Consider the following 23,688-nt stretch of genomic DNA (forward strand, 5'->3'; position numbering starts at 1 on the left):
TGAGCAACACTCTGTCTCTTTTTTCTCTCCACCCAAGTAAGATGTTTCTGTTATCTATCGCGACGTGATTAACATCAGTAGTTAATATGTCTGATAAGATTTTCATAACCTCACTGAACTCCAACGGCATTCTGGGGGATGCAAGGAGAGGGAAAGGCTTTAGCCGCTCAAATTCCTCGCAGCTAGCAGAGAAAAATTGGTGGCATCAACTAACTCACTTACTGTTTGGTTACCTAGCAACAACCTGTTGTGTAACGCGCGGAGCAGCAGTTTCGTGTTGCTACAGGTGTGTGGCGGGTGGAGAAGAAACTGGACTAGACGCCCAACCAGCTCATCAGATTTGCTGTCATCCATTCGGCTTGTGGAGATGAAGGAATTTGTCCGAAGAAATGAGGAAAATCTGACTATAAAACCTCAACTGAGGTTCACGTGTTACACCCGGTGGTACGTGGGAGCAGTTTCCCACATATTAAAGCCGCAGTGCTTCAGAACTGCTTAAAAATAATTTTTTAAAAAGAACGCGGTTAGAGTGGAAGGCGAAAAGGAGCGCAGCAGTTCAGGAAGAATTTGTGCATAAACGACGAAAGGTCACGTCGCTAGTTTGGCGGTAATTTGGATATTTGAAACAAAAAAAAACTGATTTATATCGACTATATCGACTCGGCCCTAGCAGCCTAACGGACCGAAGGAGACAACTGTGGCTCAGTTCCTGGAAACGCCTGCTGGTTCTGGAGGCAGGATGCTTCTCCAGGACGAGCCCCGTCAATCTCCTCCACGTTCTTGAATCAGCTTTTCCTCACAGTCCTTTAAAGGTCAGAGTCATCATTGTTGCTTGCGCACCTTTTTCAAACACACTTTACTCCCACTCACCTTTTTATTAATGTAATTGGAACCAGCACCATGAGCAGCCGGCTCTTTTTCAGCAGTGACCTTTTGTGGCTCCGGTCGCCTCATGGAGGGGACTGTCTGCTGAACAACTTTCAAGCCGGCACTCTTCCTCCTGGCTTTGTAGATCGTGACATTGTCATGAGATAACATTTCAGTGTAAAAAAATCTGTTGTTTCTTTTTCTTGGTCTCCAGGCAATATTTTAATTTTCCGAGGAACTCAATTGAAGGTTTCATTACCTGTACGACACAACATCATCAAAAGAAAACCATCTTTGCCGTTAAAGATCCTATTATTGGTTTTATGTAACATTCCGATCTTCAAAGAAACTACATTTCGGGGCTTGATTAGCTATAGGCTATCATCATGTAAATGAACAGAAATAGACACTTAAAAAATATCTACAAATGCTTGAGTCCTCTTATAGCTGCCTATTTTAATAATCAAACACCAAATGTACCTAGATATGCATTAATTCACTAAGTGCAAACCGTCGTAGACGCTACATCAGAAGCTAACATCTACAATCGTCCATGTCTTCACTCTTGAGAATACAGCCAATCAGTGTTGAGGAAAATGAATGATGCTCCTGGATTGGCTGCTTTGCAAACGCCAGCCAATAGCATGTCAAGTAGTATTGTAGTAAAGTAGCTCGGCTTCCCCAGCTGCATTTCCTTCAATTAGTTTAAATTTGAGCTGATTGATTTCAGCTTTTCTATGAAAAAAATACAACTCATCAAATAGGTGGACTTTCCACCTATAATGTGGAGTTGCACTTTACAGGAAAAGTCGACTAAGCGGGAGTCGACTTTGCACCTCTAGTTAGAAACTCTTCTAAGACATACAGTAAAAACTTGTGTTTAATTGACAACATTTGGCTAAATAATGAAGAATTTGGTTGAACAAGGTCCTGGGTTCAAATCCCAGCCTGGGCTTTGCCTGTACGAAGTTTGCTTGTTTTGGGTGAGTTCTCACCAGATACACCGACTTCTTCCCACAGCCCAGAAACAGAACTGTTAGCTTAATTGTTCTCTCTAAATTGACCTTAAAAATGTGAATGCGCACGTGTTGGGAGGTGTGTGTGTGTGACTGATTGTTTTACTGTTGCACTGTGATGGACTGGCAGCCTGTCACTCAACTTTCCCCAAACAAGATATAGGACCTACAGCCCGGCACGGACAATCAACGATTGATTGATTGATTGATTGATTGATTGATTGATTGATTGATTGATTGATTGATTGATTGATTGATTTCAGCTTTTCATTGAAGTTTGAAGACATCGTGACCAGGACAAAGCATGTCCAACCCAGAAAACCTGTGAAGTTTTGAGGTTTCTTGTACAAGAACAATGCATCACATTGGCGTCTAAGTTCTAATTACAAAAATTTTCATTGACTGTTCTTTATTTGGTTATTTATTTTAAACTAACTTCATTATTAGAAACTTAAAGTAGGCTCGTGCCACCCCAAATCTACTCAGTCTCATTAATTTAACAACACAAAATCTTATGAAGTATTTATGGTCTAGTTTCTAGTGCAAATATCTTAGTCCACTTGAAATGAGACAAAACTAACTTACAAGTAACTTTTCAGCAAGATATAGGAACTTGTTTTAAGTCAACAATTCCTTAATATTGATAAAGTACTGATTCCATTGGCAGATTATTTCACTAAAAACATGAAAAATGTCTTGTGAAATAATCTGCCAGTGGAACCAGAACCTTTTCACCAATATTAATGAATTGTTGACCTAAAACAAGTTCCTATATCTTAAGTTATCTTGGCTCATGTCAAGTGTACCGAGACATTTGCTCTAGAAACTTGACCAAAAATGCTTGATAAGATTTTGTTTTTCTGCAATGCCGAAAATGTCTCTTCCAGAGGAAGGAGGAATTCATCAGATGAATATTTCAACGGGTAATTCTGATACAAAGTCCAGCAGCGGTGGGGGAGAAATTAATTCTCCTAAGTATGTCAATTTGGCAGCTCTATTATAAGTCCAATTAAATAAGTTCAAAGAAATAATTGTGCATGAATAAGTTAAACAGTGGCTCGTCACACTGATCACCACTAAGGGGTCCAGGTGGGAAGGAAGACGGGTCCAAAGCCAAAGATAGAAAAACGGCCAGCGACCTTTGAGCAAAACTGCAGCCAGAGACGGCTTCCCTCATTAGACCTGACGATTCCCATTTCAGTCGTCGTGTTTTCTCTAAACTTTATCGACCAGATGCACAGGGACTAATTCCTCGGAGTCGGTTGTCAGCCTCAGTTTAATTCCTGCGCTCTCCCCTAGGCTCTGGGGTCTGCTTTGCGTCGCCTTCGCTTCATTACCCCCGTCACTCGGAGCTGCTGGGTCTGCTAATGACCGACTCCTGGCCGAGCCAAACGGGTTTGAATTAGGCCTTCCTTCCTGGTTCTGATCCAGATAAGAGAGTGACAGCTGGGACCTGTTCATTATCTACACTCTCTCCTTATGAAACAATTTGAAACATTTTGTTCACTTTGGGGATTATTTTTGACTCTGTCGACCAGCATTTAATTTAATTCATCTTAAATTAAATGTCACATCCTAAAAGTGAACAAAGGTTCTTCTAGACACTCTGCATGTTATTGTTCACATCCAGAAATTTTGCACATTTGCACAAAGCCTGGAGGGTAAAAGACTATTTTTTTTACTTGCTGTCCTTATTCAAGTGGAAGAACAATCTCATCAACTGAATGAAACCTGGATATGTAGGTATTATTAGTTTAGCAGCATGCGCCACAGAAGAAGGGAAAATAATGCAGAAAAACCATTGAAGAACAACTCAAAGCTACTAGCGCTCTTCTCTTTTCTCGCTCTCTGTATCGGCTACGCTACACTCAGACGCGTTGCCATAGCGACTGACTGACAACAGCTCCGCTAAGATTTCGGGGATTGAACATCAAAAAACACACAGGAATTTCCCAAACAAAGAACAGAACATTCAGTCTGTTGCAGTTTTATGTTGATGCTAATCTTGTTATTGCTAATAAGTGATCGTCTGAGCGCAGCGGTGGTTCATCAGCTGATTTAAACACCTGCTCTACTGATGACCTGTCAGCGTTGGTGTGTCGGTCACCTTTTTATTCTTTTACTGAACTGAAGCACAATAATTTCCACAGCATTTCTACATGTTAAAGTTGTCAAAGCCTAACTCACCTACTGCCCTGTCCATCGCTATTTTTTGAAAATTAAACCTTATTTGCTTGTGAAACGGGATAACTTTTAGATCTTGCTCTCTAGTTGTCATAGTGATGAAAGCACTGCATCCTGTTTTACATGTACCGCACATGCATTTAAGATTTAGCTCGATATGTTGACAACGTAACAACTGACCGATGGCGGCCGTCGTCCGCTCGTGACGTCATGTTGCAACATGTCTGTAGAAACGAGGCTAAAATGACTTAACCACACAGATTTTGACAATAAATACAAAAAACTAACACAAACAGTAAATAAAAAACAAGGAAGCTGGAACAAAGTTATTATAAAATGTATAAGTAATTAAAATAAATGAATCCTTCTTCTAGATGTCAAAACACATTGCGATTAAGAGAAGGTATTTATTTTTGAATAATAAATTGGTGCTAGGAGCCTAATTTATCTAACTTCACTTCAGCTGGTGAGACATGGACTGGTTTTAATGAGGAAGCAGCTCAGATCTACCACATATATTTAAAAAAAAAAAAGAAAAAGTTCTCATCTCCTCTACTTTGCGCTCTCCAGCCCTGACAAAGTGACTCAGATGCAACGCGGTGTAGATGATGCAACAACAGACTGTAAGAACTTTACTCCTCCTGCCTCGCACACAAATATTTTATGTGTGCCTTGGCTTCATGCCTTAGTGACTCGCTAACAGAATCTAAAGAGACTCCAGAGAAAGCCGTGTGTTTTAGTTGGAGCACCGTCTGCATGTTAACGCGGCGAATATTTACAACCACGTCTTGTTGGAACATTTCCACCGAAAATCTGCACACCGGAGTGGTTACTTTGTCTAACCCTAGCCGATTAGTAGCTCAAGAAAATACTAAATTTTCAATAATTTAATAGCAACGGTTAAATTCAGATTCCAGTTCGCTCCTTCCAGGAGACCAGGCAACACACTGGGGTATTTCTGATGAAAATGAAGCTGGTTTAGTGAAAAGCTGTCCACCTATTGTCAGGAATTCACCTCTCCTACTGACGAAGTTTTATCCTATTATCATGAGATCCAGAAGTCAAGGTGAATATTTTTAAATCTGAAGTTAGAAGGGAAGAACAGAGGATGGCTTACGTGAGACCCGCTATAAAAATATTCAGCACTTCCTATTTCTGCTTCCCAATCTGCACCATGTTTCAGAAATGTTTTAAAAACAGAATCTATGAATTGGTGGACTTAAATCTGTGGCGAATTTTGGTTCAGTTCTGTAGAAAAACGTGTAAATCTGCGAACATTGGTATTAAAAGTGCTGACTTCTCAGTCTGTTTATAGAACCTGAATGGCATTCGACCATTTCAATCCAATTTTTAAAGACTTTGATTCCACTTTGCTTTCAATTATTTAGAATACAAATATATAAAGAAAGACCCAAAATAAACAAATGTCTCTGTTGCTAAGGTGTTTATATACAGCGTTTTTCCTATAGAGGAAGAAAATGTTTCATCCATTCAAATGGACACTCTGTTAAGCGAGATGAAAGAAACTATTTCTTTGGCTGTTTTTTTTATTCTTTTCTTAAACAGCCCTCTGATGCGCTAACCTGAGGCTAAACGTCTGAATAGTTTGTGTCCAGTATGTGTGGGGTCTGCAGAGCTATGAGCACAAGTCCTGGATGGAGGGAAAGTCACTGTGATGATCTGATGTGCAGACCTTTGGATTTGGACCTCTTTGGATTGAGAGCTAGCAACAGGGGGCTAGCTTCTTTAGCTTAATTTGTACTCTGTTTCAACAAACACCTGGACAGTAGTGGATTCCACTCTCACTTTATTTTTCAGATATACTCACTTCAACCACACAAAACCTACATAGACAGCTCTGGAAAAAATAAGGGGCCACTGCAAAAATGACCAGTTTCTCTGATTTTACTCTTTATAGGTAAATGTTTGAGTAAAATGAAAATTGTTATTTTGTTCTATTGACAACATGCCTATAAAATTCCAAGAAAAAAAAATGTAGCACTTATTTTCAGAAAATGAGAAATGGTCAAAAAATCAAAAGAGACGCAATGCTTTCAGACCTCAAATAATGCAAAGAAAAGTTAATATTCCTTTATAAACAATAATGTTAATGTTTTAACTCAGGAAGAGTTCAGTAATCAATATTTGGTGGAGGAACCAGGAGGTTCAGTGCAGGGGTCTCTTCTTTTTCTCCAGAGCTGTAAGTACATCTATATAGTGTTTTTCTGTCCTGGAAGGCCATCTGATAAAACTCAGTGCATGAATATAACACAATAGTGAGGATATGTACAACCTTCTCCTCCAGAATACCAATGAAACAGACGCAGCATGTCTTATGGGGCAGTTTGGGGGAGAAAAAAAGGGACCCAGACGGGGGACCCAATCAGCAAGCTGTAGCAGGTGCAGAGTAAATACAGACTTTAATAACATCCTGGAGGAAGAGAAAACACAAGCACTGCTGGGGACGTAGAGTCAACAAATACATAAGACAACAGAAACAGAGACCAAAGGTGTTTAGTCTCTGTGGCAACGATCCACAGAGACTAAAGACGATCCAGGAAGTGGCAGCGATCCAGAAGAGAGCAAAGGAAAAGAGGCTCAACATACAGCATGAATTCTGGGAAATAAGAGGAGGTGTGGCACGATTAGGAGTCAAACTGACTGACGTGAACCAAGTCAAATAATTCAAAATGAAATAGATAAAACACAGGAAATCCTAACGGGTTTAATTACCCGCCTGACTTCTGTTGTTACTAGGACATCTTAAATGATCTCCAATCATGTCTGTTATTTTAGCTTTTAAAGGAAAATCTTTCCCAAAATCAAGAACTGTATAAATAGACGTGTCCTGTCATTTACTGCTCAGGTTACTCGGGTTGAAATTAATATTTCTACCTCAAAAATTAGAACGGTAGTCTGAAAGCTTTCTAATTTACCCGCTGATCAGCTGCGGCTCGCTCTGCTCTGCATAACGGATGAAAACATCAACTCTGTTCCTTAAATAGCTCTCAGTCCAACGCCTTCTTTAATTTGCTGAGCTTTGATATTCCCGGCTTTATTTAGCAGAATAAGTCAAGTTGACATGCTCATTCATTTATCTTCCTTTTATTCTCTTGCCTTTATACTGTAGTGTTTTTTTTTTAGCTGATTTTCTTCTTTTGCGTTGTGTTTTATTTTGTCTTTAATAAGACAAAAATACTGTTTTCACGTCATGGTGCGAAAACAAGTCCATTAACTTCCTGTTGTAGGTGATTATTTCTGCAGATTCCTAAAAAAAGAAAGTGTCCTGTCCAATATAGAACATTAATACCACGTCGCTGCCAAAGCAAAGACACTGAATACGTTGATATATTCGTCTTCATAGCTTCATACCAACAAAAACTCTAAAGATTAAACTCAGCACCTTGTAGACCAATGACATATTGTTAAAAAATATTAAATTCTATTGTTGTTGATCTCGCAGCATCATCATAGCCTTTTTTTTTGTCCACAGACAGTGGAAAAGTAATATGTGAACTTATAAAATAGTGTATCTGTTTTTCTGTTTTCTATATCATCCAAAAGAACTTCTGGCAAAACATGACTTGAGCTATTTTTTATTTTTATTTTTATGAAGGTGGTGATGTGACACCCTCAATAGAGATGTTTTTCAGATTTTAGTGAGCCAATTCAGTGCTTTAGTTTGTATAATATCCTTTATGTGGTTGTTAAAATGACGTCTGAGGTTTAAAAAGTCTCTTGCAGACACGTTGGGCGTTAGAATCGGGGCGCAGAAGTGAGGCTGCTCTGTGACGCAACGGCGGTGAAGTTGCGCGGAGTCGACAAGGAGGCCTTGCTGAATAATGTAATGTCACGACACCAGGCTCCAGGTCCCACCCTGCAGGTCTGAACCAGCCTGAACACGCCTGAGTGCCGCCCACGCGCCCAGGCGGGATTATGTCACGGTCCTTACTGAGCCGAGCTCTGCGTTCAGACTCGCTCTTACGTTGTCTCTTTGGGTTCATCAGGAGGAGGCCGAGCGGAGAGAGCGTCCGTGGGAGTGTTTGCGGATGTCAAACCGTGCCTGGCTAATGTCTCCCCGGGGGAGCGGAGTCTCGCTCTAACCCGCTTGGCCCAAACATGGGCACTTACGCACGCCTCTACTGTCAATGGGACACATCGTGACCATGCCATCACATATGCTCGCATGAAAACACGGGTGTGCATCTGTGTGTGTGTGTGTGTGTGTGTGTGAGAACATCTTTAAAAATGCATAAATTACATGAATTAGAAATGTTGATCTTCACCAAAAAGTCCCACACAGCCTCCGGCTTCTTGCTTGATGTACAAAAGAAAAGTCATTTTGAAATCGGTCACAATTTTGCTTGTTTTGGAAACGATGGAAAATGCTGAAAATATGTCGGTTTAGTGTTTTTGTTGTGACATTGTTAACTACCAGCAGCGAGACTTAGAAATTCTTGAGTAACAAATGTGTTGGTTTCAAAGAAAACCACACGAGCCAAGTCACATCGGATCTTCATCACTCGAGAAACTCTTTTGTTCAGACGATTGTTTCATCGTAATTTTTTGGTAAAGTTGTATATTTATTCTGATAATATTATGACTTTATTTTTACAATTACACAGATATTCCCATAACCTGGCCCTGATACTCCGCTGTGCAACTCAGAGAAAGGACGGTTGAAATAAAAGTCACTTTTTGAAAAAATATTTTCTCTTTGCAATTTAGAAAAAAAACTAATATTTAAATTTATTTCTGAAGGGGCAGTATTATGTGAAATCAACATTTTTGAGCTTAATGTCATGATGATGATGTCCACTCATCGAAAACACATCTGGAGTGTCGCCTTGATTCTTTCATGTTTGTCTGAGAAATCTTTCAATCTCCACGGCAACCACTCAGCTGTGCAAAATACCTGGGTGGACATAGCTCCGCCTTCCAGGATGAAGCTCCTTCTCGTTCCTGCAGTTTCCCAGCTTCCAAGCTCCCACCTCTGAGAGCAGCCCACCCGTGGACTCCCCCACTCTGCTCCTTCAGACTAGCCATCAGCAATTAGCCTGGTGGTACTGAGCATCGACTGGGAGCTACTTCTCAGAGCAACGCTGGTAAAAACGTTGCTAAAGGGTTCACAGAGGAGCGAAGTTGCGATGACTTTCTAAAGGCGGAGTTTCAGAAATCGCAGGAGCTTCTTAAAGAGACAGAGGCCCAATTTTAAGATGTTAAATTATAAAGTCAAATTTATTTCATGTTTGACAAATGATATATAAATATATCAGATTTTTATAAAACAAGTTAACATAGTTACTTCATTTTGCTAAAAAAAAAAAAGATTGGAAAATACATAACCCTGCCCCTTTAAGGGCAAGAATATCCACATAAAAGTTGCCAGTGTAGCAAAGTTCTTTCAGACTTGATGTAGAAGGACTACAGGATGTTGAAATGAAACCATGAACTAAATGTGCCTGGGAAATAGACAGTACTGCCCCTTTAAACTTCTAAATAGCTCCTCGTTTCATGAGAATGTTTTGTATGTCGTCTGATGAATAAATATTGCTCCAGCTCAGGGATCTCTGCGGTCAACACACACACACACACACACGCAGCGCAGCGTGTGTGTTACTGTATAGAGGGGATTAGGCTGCAGAAGGCCAAACAGACTGGTTCATCAGCTGATGCTTCCAGTTGCTGGTCGGCCCACCGTAGCACTCCCACCAGGCCCAACACCGAGCCGTCTGCCTTCCAGCGGAAACACACTTTACATCCGTGTGTGTGCGTGTGGTCATGCCCAGCTCACGCCTTCTGCTGCGACTCACACACAGATGGTTATTATTGTCTATAACGATGTGAAAATGTTGCTGTTTGTGTCTGGCTTGAACACGCTCACATACCCCCGTCCTCGCTCCGGCGGTGGTGGCAGAAATAGATCAAATATCGGATCTGAATGAGTCAAATAACTTCATCTGTTTTACATTTTACACCTTTTTTTTCCCCCCTTTCCACATATGAAAACTATTTAATGAAGACTGACAGGTGAGAAATGATAGCGATAATGTAATGCAACCTCAGTCTGATACCATCTTTATTTAATTAAGGTTTTAATTCAAATCCCTCTGACACTTTAGTCTGAGGTCTCAGCTGCATAGTGAGTTATAACAAAAGGACAGGCTGGAATCGCTGATTATTAGACATTGATCTGTCATTGTTAGCATAAGATTTTAACAATCCTGGACCTTGAATAAGAACAGCAGTACTTTGAACCTCTTCTAAAGGAAAGAAAAACTTTTGATAATTACGAGTTAGACTCACAATGATACAAAATATAAGGATAAGACATAAACTCAAAGTTTCACACACTTTGTAGATCATAGAGAAATGATTTGTTTCGATTGTTCTGATGTGTTAACTTGCTAATATAGCTGGAAATGACAACAAAGTGTAGAGATTTTTTGGATATTAACATTTTGAGCAAACTTCACAATTAAAAAGAACAATGGATGGATGGATGGATGGATGATGGATGGATGGATGGATGGATGGTGAGTTCTGAATTTTACTCTGTAAAATCAAAAAAGGTGATATTAGTTTTAAAAAAAATCTCCTTCTTGTGACACAATATCGTCATGCGATTAAAACACAAGAGCAATCAGTAAAACAAATGCCTAACTGGACATTTTGAAATAAACGATTGAAGCTGGCTGATTTTACTTAAATGAGGAATTGTTAAGAGAAAGAAAGGAAGAGGTATTGTGGGATATTGTGGAATATTGTGGAAATATTTTTTTAAAAATTAAGGTTTTTAGCTTCTTTATTAGTTGGTTCCATCCTTTACTTTGTCTTTACCTTAAAGCTGCCGCATGTAACTTTAAAAAAAAAAATCTTTTTTTTTTGCATATTTGTTCAAACTGTCTCTATGTGGTGACAGCATGAGACAGAAAAAAATCCATCTCTGCCTTCTCCCAGTGCTTACTAGAAACAACCAATCAGAACCAGGAGGCGGGTCTTAGCGATGTCAACCAGGCCCGTGTGCGCACCGCTCACCAGTTCCCCTCCCCCTCTCTTGTTCTCTGCTACAAGACATTTTCTCCCCGTCGGCCTGTTATGAATGCTAAGGCTAGTTAGCATAGCCACCGATGACGCCGGATAATCAGTTTTCCTATAACAGTAAGTAGTTTCTCAGCCTTTAGCAGCTAGTGCATGAGGATGATTGACAGCGCTAAGCCCCTCCTCCTGGCTCCGATTGGTTGTTTTTGGTGCACGTCTTCAGACGGCAACAGCAGCTCAGGCAGGAGATCGATCTCTTCACAGATCATACCGCACCGTCACGACATGCTGACAGTTTCAACAAATACGTAGAAAACAAACTTTTGCAAAAGTTTTAATGTCCTTTAACTTTCACTGTCAGAAACAAATAAGAGGAGGACTTAAGTTTAAAAGAGACAACTTTTTTTCAGAGCAAAAGACACTGACATGAATGTTATATGTAACAATATATAACAATTAACGATGGAGCAACACATAAGAAGTAACAGACATTAAATAGGATTTAACTTGAGATAAAACATTTTTTATTATTTACCGAAGCAAAATCTTGGTGTGTATATTTATTTTTCTTCACATTGTTGTTTTTATTTTAGCAAAAATAATAAGGAACAGTTTATCTGTGATCATAAACCAATATGCTACGATTCATTTTGCATAATTTTCTCTTTTTTTTCTGTAACTGGCACGATAACACAGTCAGTTAATTCACATTTCCTCTGCATAGTGAACCAACACTGCTGCCGGTTTCCTTTAAAGCAGCTTTTCTTGGAAAAGTGAGTCAGAAGCTGCCAGCTCTTTGCTCCTGTAGGAATGACATCTGGCAAAAATGAAAAGAAAGAAGAAAAACAAACACAGTCTCTTTGTCATTAGAAGAGCATTTGTCAATTTTGCAGCCACTTGTGATCCAAGTGTCTCCTTGTGCTGGGAATCAGGACAATGCAGCAGGATTCTGACGCTGTAATCCGACCGCAGCTGCTGGTTGTGATGTGAACAGACCGCGATGTTACGCACACGTCTGGACAGACACGTTACAGAGAGGAAGGTTGGCATTAATAAAGAGAGGGGGACAACAAAGGGCGGTGTGTGTGTGTGTGTGTGTGGGGGTGTGTGGGTGTGTGTGTGTCGATAACAAATAATGACTATGTGTGGGTAAAAAAAAAAAATCTCTTTTTATTGTTAACTTAAAATATTCTTGTCATAACACTGAGATGAGGCTTGAACCGGGTGATTCATCCCTGTAATTATCTCTTGTTTTTTTTTTTTTGTAAATTCACATTTAATGATTCTTCATGACTTGGTGAGATGTAAGCTGTCTTCACAGAAAAACATGAGAAAATAGACACTGCTTTTACAAAGCAGTACACTACGGTTCACTGTATCTATTATACATTCTGCTATAGGATCAAAATGGATTTGCTTTTTATTCCCTTGTTTGTTTGAATTCACTTTTCAGGCACCGTTTGACCCGTTCATCAGAGATTACCAGATAAAAATGTAAGAGTTTTATACATTTTGAAAGATATCATTTTGGTTTAACATGAACTCTGTGGGATGAGTTTGGTACCTTTTGGTTCTGATTGCAAGTCTCCAGTGATTACCAGAGCTTAAATATGGGCCGCCGCAACGTGTTAGCGCTCATACGACAATGTTAAAATGAAAACATTTATTTCTAAATGTCACAATTAAATGTTTCAGATCATTTGATTATATAATCAAACAGGAATAACTTGACTAAATTACAAGGTGTGTTTTTATATGTTGATTTAATCTATTAAGGGGAAAAAAGCTGCTGGAAACAATCTGGCCTTACATGGAAAAGTAATTATGCCCTTGTTAAATCATTAATTAACTGTTAGCCAAATTTTTTTTTTTAAGTTAGGTTAGATTGATTTTCCCTAGCAACGCCGAGAAACGATCAACCCTCCCAACCTGTGGATTGATGGTGTTTCTTCTTAAAGGGGCAGTATCGTGTAAAATCAACGTTTCTGAGCTTTACATCATACTGTAATGGTACTACCTTGCCAAAAACATACCTGAAGCGCTTGAAATATTTCATGCATGTTTGAGAAATCCTTTTTTCTCCCATGGCAACCATTCAGGGGGCAGAAAACGAGTGGTGCTGAGTTCATCAAGACGTTGCTGGACGTTTGGTAGAGGAAAGTTGTTGTGATGACTTCCTGAAGGCAGAGTGTCAGAAAGAACAGGAGCTTCTTAAAGAGACAGAGGTCCAATTTTAAGGCGTCAAATTGCAAAGTTTGATTTGTACAACATTTTAATAACAAGGTGAAATAGTTACTTGATTGTGCCGTAAAATGGCTCAATTATGTAGCTGGAAAATACATAACACCGTCCCTTTAAGTGCAAAAATATCCATATAAATCTTCACTCAGTCGTAAAGTTCTATAAAACAGAATACAGAATAGAAAGAAGACTACATGTTGAAAAGAAACCAACATAGACCAGAAAACGTACCTGCTGTCATAGCAACAGCAAGCGTATGACGGCAGGTACAAGCTGTCACAGGGGAACCGTACCCTTTGGCTAAACTGAATGTCGCCTCAGGCTCTCAGTCTTCAGAGGAGTCATCGCCTCTCCGTTTGTCGCTTCGTCAGCGGCTGGCAGAGCTGAACGCTGGATTTCCTCTGTTTGAATCATCTCATGTCTAGAGTGTCTGTACTCACCCTGAAAAAACACTGGAGAAAAGAACAAAAAGATGATTTACTCATGATATTCTACAGCTGGTGAAATCAAAAATGCCGTCCTTGTTACTGTGGACCAGAGAGACTCTGTAAACGTTCTACATGCCGCAGTAGGTCATTGGATATTTAAAAAAAAAAACATTTTAGCCACTGAAAAAAATCAAAGTGGTCATGAAGAAAGATTTATTTTTATACTAAATGTGCCAATTTCTCTCAAAGATAATATTTTTGGTGTCAACTCATACATGATTGAACAAATAGAATTACATTTACTGATAATGTTTTGATTTTCCCAGACAATCATCATGGTTGTCGTGGAAAATTAGGTTTTTGCATGTCCTGTGGTGTCAAATCATAGCTTACTTATCTTGAACTGTAGAAAACATATTTGCTTGAACTTGTGTTTCCTCTTTGTGGTGGACATTTGTCAAAATGGCTGCCATGGTTGTAATTGTGTTCACATTATTAGGCAGTTGTTCATGCCAGTGGTGGCCACAGCAAACCAAAAAGTTACGTTCACTAATCCACTAAACAAGAATCTTAGCTCACCTATTGATAGACCGCTAAACATAGACGCTTTAGCATAAGAAGAAGGTAATGCTAAACCGTTAAACACATAAAAAAAATTAGCTCTGCTAACGCTAAACCACGAAACTCATAAATTCATTAGCAGAAGCTAACGCTAACCACCATTCTGTGTCACACAATGTTATCTCCTTCCTGCCAACGACTGGTGTGAGACTCGCAAACAAAGTCCCGAGTTTCAGTTTTGGCATCTGATTTTGCTCCATATAATCACTTTAAGGTTGCATGAAAAATTATTACCACATGTGTGAAAAGATGATGTGAAAAGGTTCGTCCAAGTCATGATAACAGGTAACATTTTATGGCAATAACTGGTTGAAAATGGTGAAAAATAGCAGCCATTTTAAAAAATGACCATCATTTTGTAGCTAGTAGGAAATATGACCTGAAGGGGGAGCATGTTCATTTTTATGCTCGTATCCACATGGAAGATTTTTACTAAAATGCTGACCAACAACAGCATAGAGCTGGGAGAAAGTGTTTGCCTCCGTACAGATTTCCTTTTTATGTCACACTTACATGTTTCCGATAATCAAATAAATACTGGATAAAGGTAACCTGAGAAACATAAGCAGTTTTCAAATGGTGGTTTATTCAATAAGGGGAATAAAGTCTCGAAACACAACCTGGGAGAAAATAATTACTCCTTTTGTTACATCATCAAATGACCTGTAGATAATGTAAAAAAACAACACATAATCTCTCTGATGACTGTTAAATCTCAAAAAGCAGCTCATCATCTAAGTCTTGAAATTGTTCCAAACCATTTCTAGTCATTTGTGATGCTAATGAGTTAAAGTGATAGCCACAATCCGGAGCACTTTGTCACCTTTTTACATCACTAAGGGCGTCACATTGTTGTGCAGACTTTTCTGCTCGAAAATATGTGCAGGCCTGATATTACTTTCCTCTGTAAAACTTTTGTTGTAATATTTAAAACCCCTTCATGTTTCCTTAAGCAGCTGCGTTCTTTGATAGATCCTCTAATAACTTCCGACTTCCACGGGCCTGTGGAAATGTCACATGAGACCCAGTAAAGACAAACGTCCAGCCAAAATATCACCGTGCTTTATTACCGTGACCATAATCGCACCGCAAAGCAACATTCACATATTTAGAAAAATACGACACAGTTCAGGCCATTAAGCAGCTCGGACGGTTCTACGACAGGATCAGCACTCCAGATAAAAAATCTACTTTTTATCCCAACGGCATCATAAGCAGCGATAATAAGCAGCGTTGTCACACTTCACATGCGCTAGCTGGCATTTGCTCTAGAAATAGGATTTTCTTTAAATGGCTCTTCAAGTTACAGGTTTCCTACAACAGAAAATATACGTTCAAGGAAAAGTGAGGAGAACATGAACGGCTTCAGGTTTTCACTTGTTATTCACTTCTTTGCCCCGTCAATCCAGATGAAATTACTAGTCAATCAAATGCTGCCATTTTGTGACTCACCAGTTGAACATGTATTATTAAGGAATCTGAATCTTATTTTTTGTTGTTGCTTGGTTTGATCAACCTTTTACCAAATACCCCAAAAACCATTTTCTGTATAGAAAATACATTTTATATTAATTGGAAGTTTTTTTTTTGTTGTTGTTTTTGCTCTGTGGTGAGCTTATTAACTAATTGTGGTATTTAAAAAAAAAAATTAAGCATATTTTTTACTGCTGTTTCAATTGAGATGATATTTTAGTTCTTTATCTCAGATAGCTGAAGCAGATTGCTGCTTTTCTAAAATATTAGATACATTTTTTAAAGGACGATGCAAATTGTCCACTTTTAAAATGACGTTTCCCTGTTATTGAGCGTTATGTTAGCCTACAGAGCCTGATCAGTTTTCAGGCTGCTAAATCCTCTTCCCCTTCGTCTTCTTCGTGACTCTCCCTCCTCTTCCTCCTGCCACTTGATCTCTTTTTATCTTCTCCTTCACTTCTGTCAGGTTTTCTGCCGTCTTGTGTGCCGTGTTCAGAGAATATTAAGTGGAGGATTTGCCATCCAGGGGACTTTGGGGAAGACAGAAAACACAGGAAGTAGCTTTAGGTTTTTTTTTGTTGTTTTTTTTTATGATTCCAGTGAGATATGCCGAAAGGGTTTTTGACGAATCAAAAAACGTGTATATAGATAATGTCACTGTTACCAATGACATCAATCATTGTTGGTCGACATGCAGGTTTTGCTCTCCCTCCAGACTCCTGAGGATTTCTTTCCTCATTAAAACCATTTCCTGGCTTTTCTTAAGAAACGTTTCTATGTAAGGAAATCCAGCAGATTGCATCGAGTTGTTGACTCAATGCAGCAACCTATCATACACCTATCACTTTCACATGCTGATGGTTATATGAAGCTGACATTACAATAGAATCATTATTTTCTGACTAATTTAGTAAACAATTATTTCACAACTTTGGGGCATTCAGACTGTAGAAACCATTAAACCTTCATCTCCAGATAACTAAAAGTAATCTACAGCACGATGTCAGTCCCAAAACACACTCATTCTATGACAGTCACACACATCATATATACTGAAGATCTTCAGGTTGCACAAAAAAGATTTGTATTGTCCCACCAAATGTGGTGTGATACAAAAGTGTTCAGCAGCAACTTTATCAGTAAATTTAGCAAAGATTTCACCTGAACATGGTACAAATGTTCTAAACATTTACTTTTTGAGTTCAAGAGCAGTATTTCTGATTTTTAGTTGCAAATGTTCTACTGCTCACCATCAACACTCTGGTGCACCGGCACGCGCGCGTGTGTGTGTGTGTGTTACCACTGACATTTTGAGCTGTAATTATTTAGCAACACAGTCCATCCAAGATAAAGGTAAGCATCCCCGATTTATCATTGCTTTGTACTGTGGAGAGTACAAATTTGTTGATGTTTTCGATTAACTTATTTGTCTCAAACATGCATATACAGACAGCTTTAGAGAAATAATTATTCTGTTTGTTCCGTTTTTCTTCTTATTCTAGTCTTAGTGTTTTACACTCGCCTGTAGACGGGACACCAGGCTGTCTCTAGTTCATGTCAGAGATGGTTTAAAGAGACAGTATTATGTATTTTACACGCACCTAGCACCATTTCATACCACAATCGAGTAACTATGTTAACTTCAGCTGTAAACAAAAGCATATATTCCAGCAAATATGACTTTTAAAAAAATGACTTCTGTCTCTTTAAGAAGCTCCTGCTCTTTCTGAAACTCCACCTTCAGGAAGTCGTCACAACATGGCTCCTCTATTAACCCTTTTTTAGAAGTGGCTCCTATAATGAGCTCAGCAGATGAACAGATCCACCAGGTGTTTGCTAATTGCTGCTGGCTAGTCTGAAGGAGCTGAGTGGGGGAGTTATACCACAGGGCTGCTCTGTGAGGCAGAAGCTTGGAAACTACAACTTTGAGGAGGAGCTTCATCCTCTAAGGCACAGCTATATACAAATCTATATTGTGTCCAGATTAACTATGTTTGCTGTAGAAATACAATATATGCAATAACATGTTGGGAGGATCTACATTCCTGTTGGGACAAAACAGTGAACCAGACACTGACAAAGCAACAAACAATGGAGTCAGTAGGAACAAAACAGCTGAATGTGATTTCAGAAAGATGAAAACAGGCAATAAGAGGTCCAGTGAAACAACATAGATGGCAAATAACTTAATAAAGCAGCAGTATGAGGGCTAAAATGGCAGCAAATGCGTATATGGAGAGAGGCACATGAAAGGAATCTGATAAAAGGCCGCAGGGCTTACAAAACCCAAACAAATTACTGCACCTTTTCATACAATAATTGCTCGAAGGTTGATCCGTTTAAGTGGAAAAAATGACAAGCTGTCCTCCCACTTACTCTGAACCATTTCCCCCGACAGAGACATTCTGCTTTATGATTCTAAATTACACATAAAAATGTTGCATTATTTCACTGTCAGTTATTGCTTCCTGTAGACTTTGATTCCTGGGCTCATACAGATGACAAAGCTCCACAGTATTCAGTGTCCTGTTAGACATCCAAACATGCTGAAAGTGAGCCGCCTTTGACCGTCTTGTTCCCAGTAGTGAGTCACACTTTTAGTCTGCCAGAACTGATGATTTCCAGCCTCCACCCCGAAGTGCTTCCATTCCCTTTATTCTCCACTCGGGCGTTTTCTTTGTTATGGAGCTGGTAATGAGAACGCACCAGGGGGGCAATTGCTCAGTTTATCTTCTTCAGTCCTAATCCTGTTGATGTCATGTACAAATTCCTCACCATCATACGAAACCTCTTGGCAATACAATATTTGATTAGGTTTACCCAAACTGATCTGCTTGATGTGGGAGTTTTGGTTTAGGAAACCAAATAATGCAGTATTTGTATTTATTTATAATACCTCCAGTCGTAACAAACGACTGGAGGTATCCCCTAGATCTAGTTTTATTTTAGGAAAAGAAAATGGAAGGTAAAAAACTGGTAGGCAGTGGACAAAAATTAAAAGGGAACTGCAGTGGTCACTTGACCCCTCAAAGCAGGGGTATCAAGAGTCGGTGCTGGAGGGCCGGCATCCTGCATGTTTTAGTTCTCTCCCTGGTTTAACGCACCTGGATCAAATGATGGCTCGTTAGAAGGCCTAAGAAGAACATTGACATGCTGAAAAGGTTGCTGGTACCACCAGGGAGACAACTAAAATATGCAGGATGCCGGCCCTCGAGGACTGACTTTGGACACCCCTGCCTCAAAGGAAAGGTCAATGAAAAACAAACAAATCTTGAAAGGGAAATTTGATACAAATTGCTGTCCTTGTCAGGAGATTTTAAGTGATGATGACTCAATGGCTACTCTCCCATAGGTAGATTTTATTTGCTGTGTGAGTAAAAAAATTATTACCGCAAAATTGTCAATCTTTCGTAGCAGGGCTGCAAAGGATCACATTTACAGCTGCAAGTATTTTTGGGTACTTGCAGCTGTAATTACACATTCAGGACGTTGTCTTTGTGAAATAGCTCAATTTCAATCAGGTTGGATAGAGTGAACATCTGTTTTCACGTCTTGCTACATATCAGTTAGATTTAGGGCTGGGCTTTGAATGGATCTCTTGAACCCATCAATATGTTTCGATCTATACCCTTCCAAATGGTTTTAACTCCATTCATCTTCCCGTTAACGCTGACTATTTTCCCATCCTTCCTGATGCACGGAATTAGTTTTCTACCAAACGTAACTTTGTGAAAACTAGGTCAACAACTTCTATTTAGGTCTCATCTGACTAGAGCAACTTTCTTCCACATTTGCTTTCACCCCAACTTGACATGTGCAAAACTGCCTCGACTCCGTGAGACTTTCTTTCAAAAATCATTGCTTTTCCCACCTGAGTATTGAAGCTTGAATTGAAGTTTTCTGACATTTTCTTCTGCTTCCTTCCCTCTCTGCAGGCATCTCAATGCCGATTCCCGTGCTGGGACTCAGAGACCACTCCAAAGTCTTTAAAAATGGAAACTGCCTGCTGACAGACGACAACTTTGTTCTGGTGGGTTCCTTCATCGCCTTCTTCGTTCCGCTAACCATCATGATCGTCACCTACTTCCTGACCATCCATGCCCTGCAGAACGAAGCCACGCTCTGCTTGGACCAGCTCGTCCCGCGGCCCAAATGGAGCACCACGTTCACGCTGAGCTTCTTCCCTCAGAGCTCCCTGTCCTCCGAGAAACTCTTCAGGCGCTCCATTAGCCGAGAGGCCGGTGGGAGAGGAAGCGGCAGCGGTCTCGGCGGCGCCCGGGAGAGCATCTCCGGGTCGATGTTCGGACGACGCACCATGCAGTCCATCAGCAACGAGCAGAAGGCGTCCAAGGTGCTGGGAGTCGTGTTTTTCCTCTTTGTGGTCATGTGGTGCCCGTTCTTCATCACCAACGTGCTGATGGTCGTGTGCCACCACAACATTTGCCACCCGGAGGTCATGGAGGGCCTGTTGAACATCTTCGTCTGGGTCGGGTACTTGTCTTCGGCCGTCAACCCGCTGGTCTACACACTTTTCAACAAGACGTACCGCACAGCTTTCATGCGGTACATCCGCTGCCAGTATCAGCCAGAGAAGAAGCCTCTCCAGCTCATACTGGTGAACACCATCCCGCCTCTGGCCTTCAACTCCACCCATCTGCCCCTGGGCGACATGGGGAGGTTACGCAACGGAGCGACGCACGGTGAGACGGAAGGAAGGGAATTCTCCCTGCCGGGGAAGGAAACGGAAAAGTGCAAACAGGGCAAAAGCCAAAGAGACAAAGATGAGAGCAGTGTGTAAGGAATATCAAAGAAAACCCTTTGTAAAGGTAGCTGACCACACATCAGATAAAGGCCTACACTTCATCTGTTTGCTGAAGGTACAGAGACTGTCCCTACCAATTTAAAGTGTAGAGAGTTTAAATCTTGTTGTCGTAATAATCAAAAAGGCACAAGGCACTTAGTGCATTATAAAAGCGTTCTGAACAGCTTCAGCTGTAAGTGCACAGTTCAGATTAGTTCAGCATTTGATCAATTGACAAGACCTGGAGCAACTGAAGTAAAAGTTAATTTTCCAAAGTGACAATTGCAGATTTAAAATTTAAATTTTAAATCTAGCTGATTTCTAATTACAAACTTCCACTTAAAGGGAGAAATTTACTCTTAGGCACCCGGCCACAACGAAAGATGTCACTTTTACTAAAAAGAAATAATTGTATTTTTGTATAATTTCTCTACCCTTGGGCACTCACCTGCAGTAAACCAGAGCAGCTCGTTCACTCTGCCAGCTGCCTGGCATCCCACCTTCCATCAAACTGTACCTCTGGGTGGATCAGAGGGGATTATATTGGATTTGCTCCCACTTGGTGGAACGAAGGTGTCAGAGAGGGAAAACCTGGCACACCTTGACTCAAAACACTCACAAAGGTCAGCTTAGGCTGCCAAAAAAGAAGAAGAAAAAAAACTTTCTGCCTCTGTTTTGTTGAAACTCTGTATGAGTAACTTTTAAAGGTTTATATTTTCAAGCGTGAAGATGATTGTTGCATTGCTGATATGAAGACTGCAAAATGAGATTATATAATAGCAGGAAATGAAGAGGGTTTAAATGTTGATGTATCCCCTTGTAAAAGTCCCAGCTCATATTGTGCTCTTACCAAACTATGGGTGCACATTTCCAGTTGTTTCAGTCATAACACATTGTGTTCAGTGCTCTGATAGGTGGCTACCACATGTTAAAACCTTTGTATGAAAATCTGTGAATGTGGAACTGCTGTGAAAGACTGAATTAAATGTCTCATTGACGCAGGATGTGGTGTTCAGGCCAGAGTTGGACATTGTACATCATCTTCTGGGACTTGAAGCTACGACAGCGTAGCAGGGCCGTTGTACAAAGGGAAAAAAAGGAGTAAATTTCCACCCAAAAAAATGGAGAAATTTTGAGATTGATCTCAGAAATCTACAAAAAGCTTTAAAATTTAAGTTAAAAAAACTGAAAATTGACTGTGAAAATAAATCTCAGAAATGTTGACATTAATCTCAGATTTGTTTTTTAGAAAAACCAAGAAAATGTCTATGCTTGAAAATTTGCTAGACAAAGCTAAAATTTTCAAATTAATAAAGTTGGTTTTTCCCCAAAAATAGGAAAACAAACATGGAATTTTTTCAGTATCAAAAGTCGAAAATTTGAAACTTTTCAAAGTTTGAAATTTCCAAGGTTTTCCTTGAAAATTTATGAAATTGATTCTAAACCTCTTTAGCTACTTGGCAGAAATTTACTCCTTTGTCTTTTTATCAACAGTGGACCTACCATGCCATTGAATAAAGCAGAACTGGGTTATTTTAATTGAGATATGTAATTTTTATTTTGTCAGAATGTGGTGGAAGCACTAAAGATTTAGTATTATATGGGAAAGTGAAATCAAGTCCTTTAGTTTATTCTTCTGCTTGTGAAATAAAGAGCAGGAGTCCACAATGTGAGACCAACCAGTGGCAGGAAGAACCTCTGTGTAACCAGTAGCGAACACTGCCATTTGTACAATTGCTATGGTTACTTGCCCACTTGTGAATGACAGCCTTCTCTACAGAGAGGGTCTTAATTGGTACAGATGAGAGGAGGGGGCTCAGGGAGATAAAAGCTATCATTTTTGTAAAACATTTTTAAGATTTCATGCTCTGCTGTTTTTTTTCCACTTAGCAGATGGATGTCATATCACAGTGAGTTTGTGGAAAAGTGAATAAATCCTAAGAGATGTAAAAGGCTGACGGCTAGTCAGACTCTCATAGCTGATTTTAACAATTTAAAACAACTGAAACTGTTCCTAGCTCTGAGATAAAATACTATACTGCCAGATATTTACTGCCTATACTTTATTAAGACAATAATGTCAGGATTGTGGCTGTTTTCTCATCTTAACAACTTCCATGTTACTATATTAACGTTATGGCTATAGCAGCTTCAAAATATGTCAATTATTAGGTCTGCCGGAGGAGCAAGCCACAGAACATTTAAGCTAACGTGGCAGATTGTTAGCGTAGTAACAGGGATGTTGTTTGGCAGAGGAAACAGAAACTTCTTTTTTTTTTTTTTTTACAAAAGGCTCCTATGAAATGGTTATTAACTGTAATGTAAAGTCCAATTAAGTGGGATCGGACATTTTCAGTTCGAGTTGCATCAGTTTGCTAGCATGAAAGTGAAAGTAGCTGTTAGGCTTCCACCACTCAATGTTTTCTTTAGTTTTCCACTGACTATTTCTGAAATAAACACAAGAAATCCCATTTCAGAAATTCTCTATTCCGATAAGACGTGACCAAAGTTTAATGCTAGATATTTAGCGTTAAATATCTAGCCAGATATTTAATGTGAGATGAGCAAACAACTTGCTCACCTCACAGAGGCTAGCTAGCTACCAGCATTTGCACCATCTGACCTCTTTGACTGTTCACATGTCAAATTCACATCAGTTGAAGGCGACATGTCTGATCTCTTTTATTCACTTTGCCTCAACAAAAATGTGTTATGTTTTCTTTTGTTTGCTTCTTCACAAGTTACAGGGACATGAATGGGCCTGAAGTCGTTTTATCATAGATAACTGAAAGACCTTTCTCCACTTCAGGGATTGAGTTTGTTAAAAATCATTTACTGTCAACTGATCACTTCACTCTGTGTCCAGCTCTCAAATCAACCGGGACTTGAAGAAGGGCCGCTATAACCTTATAGACTGGAAAATAAAAGCAGAAAAGACAATCTTTAGATATATTAAAGCATGTCTTAAAGAATGTGAAAACCATATAACTTTAAATTTTGTTCAGAAATGACTAAA

General features: G+C 39.6%; 1 protein-coding gene across 1 annotated transcript in view; it reads left to right on the forward strand.

Moving 5' to 3' along the window:
• htr2aa (5-hydroxytryptamine (serotonin) receptor 2A, genome duplicate a) overlaps positions 1-21,828 on the forward strand; it is a 71,484-nt gene extending 49,656 nt beyond the window's left edge. The window contains exon 3 of the mRNA XM_032568829.1: positions 19,807-21,828. Coding sequence (XP_032424720.1) covers positions 19,807-20,669 — 863 coding nt within the window. The 3' untranslated portion in view covers positions 20,670-21,828. The remainder of the gene's footprint in view (positions 1-19,806) is intronic.
• The last annotated feature ends 1,860 nt before the right edge of the window (positions 21,829-23,688 follow it).

This window comes from Xiphophorus hellerii, chromosome 7 (assembly GCF_003331165.1).
Source record: "Xiphophorus hellerii strain 12219 chromosome 7, Xiphophorus_hellerii-4.1, whole genome shotgun sequence".
Lineage (NCBI taxonomy): Eukaryota > Metazoa > Chordata > Actinopteri > Cyprinodontiformes > Poeciliidae > Xiphophorus > Xiphophorus hellerii.